The 8,531-nt window shown below is 35.9% G+C and overlaps 1 protein-coding gene across 2 annotated transcripts; it reads left to right on the top strand.

The window, feature by feature from the left end:
* alkal2b (ALK and LTK ligand 2b) lies at positions 1-4,298 on the top strand. Of its 2 annotated transcripts, none has more exons than XM_043262366.1 (6): positions 1-268; positions 1,571-1,866; positions 2,014-2,067; positions 2,144-2,224; positions 2,413-2,486; positions 3,501-4,298. In XM_043262366.1, exons 2-5 carry the CDS (start codon positions 1,623-1,625, stop codon positions 2,475-2,477), a joined length of 444 nt encoding a protein of 147 aa, XP_043118301.1. In that variant the 5' UTR covers positions 1-268; positions 1,571-1,622; the 3' UTR covers positions 2,478-2,486; positions 3,501-4,298. The 2 variants fall into 2 exon arrangements, with proteins under 2 accessions (XP_043118301.1, XP_043118300.1); XM_043262365.1 differs by having other exon boundaries at positions 5-763; positions 3,501-4,296.
* Positions 4,299-8,531: the final 4,233 nt, after the last annotated feature.

The raw sequence follows: 8,531 nt of genomic DNA, 5'->3' as shown, positions 1-8,531 counted from the left end.
AGTGGTATAATGTCGAGATTGAGAACGAAACCAATATTGGAGAAGGCCTCAGTCTTCTCATAGACGCTGCTGTGGATAAGTCTCCAGGAGATTCCGCCTTCCCACTCTAGCTCTAACCATGATGGTTTCTGATGATATTTAGCGCTGAAATACAAAACTGCAGCATCCTCTTTGGGGAAACTTTAGAGGTAAAGGAGCAGTGAAGCACCGCGCGTACGTGTTTCATAAGAAGATACAAAGAGGCATTAGGACAGAGAAAACACTTCTGGTGAGAATCTTTCCACTCGTGCCAAATTGGACCACCGGAAGATGCGCGTTACGAGACGGTGATCCAACAGAATTAAAATGCATTTTTTAAGGAGTGCTCTTAACGCGTTTCTAATTAAAGACATGCCGGGGTAATCCACATGGGACAGCTCCTTACGTCTGCAACTGACAATAAAAAGTGAGGAACCCATGCCGGATGATCTGAAGCAACTTTACGCACCGGAGGGGGAAAATAAATAAATAAAAGCTGCGGACTTTCGTCAATTTCCACCCACTTCGAGTCAACGCGATCAACAGATGACCACGGCTGTCTTTAAACATATAAAAGAGACTCGCTCTCCTTGTGTCATGGTGCGCTAGAGCCTGTGGAAGTACCTTTGGAGAAGCGACGCCAGCGGAGTCTATTTGATGCGTTTTGCGTTAACGTTACTAATCTTTAAACACGCGAGACGGCTTTCAAACAAGTGTAAACTAAATCTGCATTGAAAAGAAACAGGTAATTTGTTACTTTTTCCGAATAAACGCTTGTCTCCAGAGCGTCTTTGCGCAAAAGCGTTCGTGCGTAAAAGTGGAGAAAACTGAGGATTCTTGCTTGGATCTGTGATGCTGTGATTGCTTAGAGATATCGGACAGTGCCTGAAGCTATATATACTTGTTTTTAAGTTAATCGAAAACTTATTTATTGCACGTTGCAATTATATATTTAGAGATAACAACGCGTAGCTAATAATGTACTTGCTTCTTTTAGCTTAATATGATTAGCAATAATCAGCATTTATAAGGATGTAATTTACAAATATATTTGTGGTAAATTGGCATACTCTACGTCATCTAAAATGATTTAAACAGCTTTTTGATAATAATTTGCTTTTAGTTAATTATTCATGCAGCTTTTACGACCTCATACACTGAAAAAGATGGTGTAAACAGTTTTTACTCAATAGTTGTACAATTAATTAAAGCAGCAGCAAGTAACTCATTGAACCAAATGTGAATTTTTGACGTAAGAAAACCGAGAAGTTTATATAATTATGTTACAATTATTTATATAAATATTATTTATGACATTAATTTTTGAATAATTTTAAATTTTTTACAGTGTATACCTGTGAGATCCACAGAAAAAAATCATTTTAAAATGTTTCAAATGGTGAAATTTAAAAGACGTGTACATTCATACACATTTCAACTTTAAATCTTTACATTTCCCTAGAAATTATATTTCAGCTACACACTAATTTTATTAGTTTATGAATCTCAAGTATTGTCAGCGGGCACTGAAATGATCTTGTTGTGTTTGCAGTGCTATACGACTGGACGCAGGGCAGAGGGGCTCTCGTTGCCCACCTTTCAGCATGAGTGCAGCGCGCACACCTGTCTTCATAGGACTCCTTTTGCTGATCCTCACCACCGGCTACTGCAGACCGAGAGACAGGGACGACACCAGTCTGCTGGACCTCCTAAGGGACAGAGTGAGACTGGCACAGGAGCATCACAGTGAGGGAAACACACAGCTTCCCCCCGAGCTCACCGAGCACTCAGACGAAACAAAAGACATTAATAAAGTTACGAAGTCATACCAGCATGAACGCATTCTTGGTAAGCACTGACTGCTCCACACTTGAATACAGTTGTGGTTGTTTGATCTGTTGGGTGGCATTACATCTCTTGTGACCAAAAAAAAAAAAAATTATGAATAATCACATTTTGGTACCACAACATGAGGAATTTCTCAATTTTCAACAGAGGTCTTTCCGAGAGATCTTCGACAGAAGGAGAAGTTTTTAAAACATTTAACAGGTGAGCAATTTCAGCATCTCTACTCTTCGTCATTATTTTTGCAATAACTTAATTTGTCTTTTCTGTGCATTTCCAGGGCCGCTTTATTTTAGCCCCAAATGCAGCAAACATTTTTATAAACTGTATCATAATACCAGGGACTGCACAATACCAGCCTGTAAGTGCCATCTCATTGAATACCATTAGCATGATTTTATAAGCTATATTGAGTAATTAATCTGAACTGTTTTGCCATGTATTCGGGTGAATAATTACGCATGCACATTTTTTTATTTTGATGTTTTTACACTATTTTGACTATGATTTTCTATGGTGCGTGTCTAACTCTGTCTTGTCGACTTCTAGATTATAAAAGATGTGCCCGGCTTCTTACAAGACTTGCAGGGAGCCAGCGCTGCTCAGAGGGATAGATGTCGCAGGTGAATAGTTAACATAATGCATACACAGATTTAATAGCAAACTTGTTTCCGCTGTGTGATATATTACGGCTAAAATGTTTGTTATGGAAATATTTGCCCAGAACACACACTAAGGGATCAAATGTCTGGTTTTTATTTTCAAGGACACAATCATCCCACCGTTCTTGCTACTGCATTCTAAAAAAAGAACTTGATAGAGAGTTTCTGGTTACGCACACAGTGTGTAATCTACGAACAGAAGTATTAAACGTAACTCTACATGAGAAATATTACACCTGAGTGTTTGATGACCTTTCTAATATTACGGAGTACCCAGATTAGCTTTTACTTCACCTGATTGGAATGAAAGGGTTTTCACGTTTTTGCGGAGCTTCTAGTTAAGTAATGCTGTACAGTTCCTTGAATTCAACAAAAACATAAGAAAAGCAAAAACAGGCGGCACTACATCTGTCAAAGGAAGTACATGAATATAATCTGGGATTACATTCTCAATTGACTGTAAATGGCATTCTAACCATTTACAGTTAGGAGCCACACTTATGGACAATGGCCCTTTACTTAATGACTCTGCTTTAGTTCTCAATGTAACATTAAACCTTCAGTCCTTTCAACATCCGTGTTGCACAATTTGCTCGTCTGTGTTGCTTTATACCCAAACTATTGTGCCTTTGAGGAGCAGAAACTATATAATCACAAGGTTTATTTTAGATCTTTTCATTCTCTGCCTTGTAAAAACTAATTATAGCATTTTATGTATACTAAAATACTAACAATTGGCAGGGTTTTCTAAATAGACATTTTGAAATGTTAAAAAAAAAAATATAGACATATCCAGGTGGATAATATATACTTAACGAAGTAAACGATATCAGCACTTTCTAACGCCTCCTTTTATTTTTGCATACTTTAGTTCTCCAGCATGAATTTCAGTTTGTATTTCATACAGTTTACCAGCTTCGCATTTTGTTTTATTCAGGTTTTTGTTCATGTTAATCATTGTGCTTTCTTTTACAGATTTCAACGGACCTGAAGAAATAAAGAGAACCAAGAAAAGTGCCTTGGAGTAAAACAGGGAAATGAAATTAATTCTGAACAGTCATATTTATCATGTGAACATAGCTATTTTTGCAATGAAATAGAACTCCTCTTTTGACCTTTCCGTCTCACATACAGCTTGTCAGTCTTGTGAGTTGACGAAACTGATGTTAGAACCAAGTTTACTGACAATGGTCATGGTGAAAATGAAGAAGACAAAGTTTTATGGGAAAAACAAACACATACACACGCAAACACACACAAAAATGTCCTGCTGCCAAATGTTAAACTCTGGGTGTCACATTCAACTGCATATATTCAAAGTTGAATTTGCCTTCACAGGTAGTGTGTGCAGGAGTTTTTGGTTGAAGAAGAATTTAGATGCTGTTTTGCAGACGTTCAAAGGTGTTTACTGGCTGAACGCAGCCTTTGGTCCAATATTCCTGACAACCTCAAAGTCACATTCCTCAAAACCAGAGCTAAATCCTTTGATTGAATTATGAAATGCATGATATTTTCTTGCCTTTTTTGTCTTTACAAGACATGTCTTGGCAGTTATGAACGCTACTGGTTGCAGTTTATTCTGTGAAAGAAATGAATTGCATATTGCTAATATTGAATGTCTTATATTATGTATTTATACATTCAAGCTATTAAATATTGCTCTTGTCAAATGTATAAACATCTAAGTTAGAGTTCAGTTTGTAAATATTGTAAATATATACAGTATATATATAAAACATATGATCTTTAAATAAACATGTTTGTTATATAATGTTTAAAGGGTGTTTACGTATGAATTTGCAGTTATTTATTTCTAATAAATACTATATTCTATTGATGCTTTTCATAGTTTCCCACATCATTTTGGCTGTAAATCCATCTTTGAGAGGTATGAGACCCATGTAAGGGATGTGGGAAAGCAGTACTCTGCCCTTAGCTGATGTCATAACAGCACTTTTAAGTGACAGCCTTCTGAAATAATGTTTGCATTGGCATTCTACTCAGGATAAAAGCAAGAAAGAAAACATTTCAAATTGTTAAGAAAAACAGGAGATTTTTTTTTTTACATTTTATTAGTGTCCATTAAGCAGAGGAAGCATATAATTTCATCATTACAGCTAGTTAGAGTCCAATCTAACTTGCTATGTTTATATAAATCTATAAGTCAAGTCTATAGTTTGGTATTAAGCAGCAGCAGCAGCCCATCGACTTATTAATATGTATTAATGTATGTCCTAGGTATACGGCCTATAAGTGAACAATGGTAAAACCGTCAATTATCTCTGGTTATCGAGGAAAGATTCATTTCGGAAAGGTTTATGAAATAACTCTACCGTTTATAGTTTAAACATCCCATTAAATAAAGGCAGAATTTCCGTGTACCGTCTAGCATCCGAGTTTACAGCATATACTTTCTACTGTTACGTTCAGCCATATTGCAAGCATTTATATCAGTCTGCTGAGGTAATGCCTGTGTATCTCTTTCTTGCTTGCTTAGGAACTCCCACTAGTTACCTGATGCCAACACTGTGGTTTAGCTGGTCTGACTATAATTTTGGGCTACGGCCAAGTAAGAGTAAGAGTACAGAGCAACAAATGGTACATCCACCAAAATGACTGAAATTGACCATTAAGAAAAGAATATGATGAATTTGGAATATCTGTAACTTAATAAAGCAAGTGAAAGCATACAGGTTATACAGATTTGGAATTTGACACAACCATATGGTGTTAAACAGCCACCGGTGGCGATGTGAAGTGACACGGTTGGCCAGAGAGCAGTGATTTAAAACCAGAGATCGGGAGCAAAACTGGCCAAATCTGACCTGATGATAATAAATGAACCGTTCAAAATCGGGTGACTCATACCTCCACGTCAGCCTTAACCGCATGCAATGAATGTGACACAAGCAACTGAGCAACAGCACTGCGTAATGTGTTTGCTTTATAAATGTTTAATTGCATTTTTTATATAATCAGTCTAAAATTTGGAGCATATATCATGTATATCACATATATGCAAAAATGGATGTTAAAATATATTTATGTTAAAATGTTTTTGATTAAAATTTATGTTTTACCACATGGCATGTAAAAACTATCATCATATTGAAATTGTTAAATTAGGCTAATATTTATGATTTTTTCAAAATAAATTAATTCTAGGACTTTTGGCTTGTAGAAAGACATTTTTTTGAGACAGCTCTAACAGAAGCCAAATTTCAAGTTGGTTAGGTGTTCCACAAAATGCCATTCCTGGCTTAATGCTTGTTCCCCTTTCCCACTTCAGTAGGTAATATGCTGGAAAAAGTTCCCGGAAAGTTGACATGAAGCATTCAAAGAACTCCATAAGCTGATTACCAGACCTTTGTCGAGCACATGATCTGAGAATGTTCAAAGTAACAACGTATCCGCCAATAAAAGCTCCTCAAGCGTCTATAGCATCAGAGCTTAAGGATGCATATAAGATTTAAGAAAAGATATATGCCCATCCTTGGCTTTTTAAACAACACCCTGCCATTAACTCCACCAAACTGTTTGGCAAAACTTGCTCTGTTAATGACGAACCTTCAAAGCTTCTTCAGTGGAATGTCTTGGGAGAAATCTGTACCAAAGGTTACATTAAACTCTTTTCTGGCCTTACTGTGTCGGATTCAAATGATCATGTTACAAGAAGTTACACTTATTTTACATTTTACAGGACTAAACAAAAATGCAGTCACTTAATACAAGTCAGTTTAAAACATTTAATTCTGAACCGACGTGTAGCTTAGACATGACTGCGTGAATTGAAAAATTCAGATCACCATTTCAGTATGCTTGTGTACAAAGTAGAAGTCTGTTGAATTAAGTTGAAAATGTTACAGATGGTTTGGTTAATTACTGAGAGCTGGCAACCTCAACAAACTGGCATTTAAGAGACATCTTAAATAGGGTAAGGTAAGGCTCATTGTGCCTTTTGTACTTTTAAAGAAATATTTATCATAAAACATTCAGAGTTACTAGGTTAAAATATAAAGTTGTGCATTAATATAAACGGGTGCATTTTTTTAATCAAAACAGTAAAAACAGCAATACAGTATCATATCTGAAATATTATTATAATTTAAAGTTAATTTAAACGTCACCAACCCTTACTTCAGACTTCAAAGTCACACTTAAAACTTCAGGAATCATTTTAAAATGCTGATTTGGTGCTCAGAAAACATTAGTTGTGATGCTTTTTTTGTGGCAAGAGAGATTTTTTTTCTTTGACAAAAACAAAAGTCGAAAGTACAGCATTTATTTGAAATGTAAATTGTTTGTGACATTGTAAAGCTCTTCACTCTCGGTTGATAAATATTCGTTACAAATTATTGGAAAAATAACATCCATCCTAGGCGATCTGATCCTACGGAGCAAATCTGCGATAATGAAATGACAGAAATAACCCTTGAGAATCTCTTCCATTGGTTACGGTCATTGGTGATGTTCAGAACTTAGAGTCAAAATCAATTAGAAGATTTTCCAATTATCCAAACCGCAGTCTTTAATCCTCTAATTTAGGATTTCTGTAGAGTCAGAGTTCAAATAGTGGCGTTACGGGCTCTTGAGAGAAACACGAGGACCTCTGGAAAGCCGCGTTGAACACATTGGATTGGGTTTGTTTACGTCGAAGCCATGCAGGTGTTTGTTAAATGCCAGAATGCTGTCTAATACGCAGAGAGGATGAGACACACGTTACATTTCTTACATAGCTGGGTGTGGATGACTGACAACCGAGGGGGTGGTTGTATAAAGCCCGGACGGGAGAAGCGAGCTGCATGTATTTCTCTGTGCTTCCAAACAGAGGCAGGGAGAGAAATGTTCAGCCAATGCGATTTGGAAGTCAGAACATAGCGGGGTCATCTCAGGCAAAGGGTCTTAAAATTCTGCCTCACACTGTATACAAAAGATTGTTTGATCACTTGAGATTGTCAGGGCAAGCCAGTTCAGCCAAGAGCCCACCAGAGGAAAGGCTAGATGATAATGTGTAAGGACAGCAAGAAAATACAGTCTCTGTGTTTTCGTCATAGTTAATAGTAAATATATAAATGCAATATATGTGATATTAAAGTTCATTTCAAGTTAATTATGTTCACTATATTTGCAAAGCCACTACTTGCAGTACTACTTTGCTACTTCAATAGGGGAATCCTGAAACCTCAAAGCCTGTTGTCAAATTCACATTTAAATAACATTTTAAACCAGTAACAAAACCTGACATAGACTATCCATTCAATATAATTTCTTCTGCACAAATAAAAAAAGCTTGTGTATCAAGCGCATGTGCTGTTCTAAGACATGGATTAAAGTCAGTTAAGATTTGAGATAGACTTTTATTAATACTTTTAATACTGCATTACATTTTAAGTAAGTCCTACATATGTATTTATGCATTCCGAACTGGAGTGAAGATATTAAATATATTAATATTAAACCCATAAATGCGTTGTTTGATCATTTTAAAAGAACTTTCATTTTTATTATGAGAACCTTGTATGTAAATTATTTAAAATATCGTATGAATAATTTGAGTTTAAAATTAATGCTGACAAATGATCTTGTGGAAAGCAGTTTTTTAAAAAAAAATCAAACAAGAGACAACCGCTTTTTGGCACAATAGGAATGTGGCGATGGAAAACAGGCCACGGAGCTCTGTTTATGGACTCTAACAACAACAGTGTAAATGAGACACGTTTCTAAAAAGCCTTGAGTCTAGATTTACCACTCATTTACATTGTGCTCACCCAAGATGATTCCTTATAAGGAGGAAAATCACTCTGAAGACAATCTGGAACTGAGAGACAAAGATAAATTACCAAAATGTAAAACCTTGCTGGCATATTTTTTTGTAAACACATAAATCTCTTTCTCAACTTCCATTTTGTTTTCATCAACAACATTTTGACTCAAATTTATTAAGTATTTCTGGGAAGATAAACTTTTACCGTTGCTTAAAAATAGCTTCTTCTTTTTTTATCAGAG

Source organism: Puntigrus tetrazona, chromosome 17, assembly GCF_018831695.1.
Source record: "Puntigrus tetrazona isolate hp1 chromosome 17, ASM1883169v1, whole genome shotgun sequence".
NCBI classification, from domain to species: Eukaryota; Metazoa; Chordata; class Actinopteri; order Cypriniformes; family Cyprinidae; genus Puntigrus; species Puntigrus tetrazona.
Note: the sequence above shows the minus strand (reverse complement) of the source record. Positions and strands in the feature narration are given on the sequence as shown.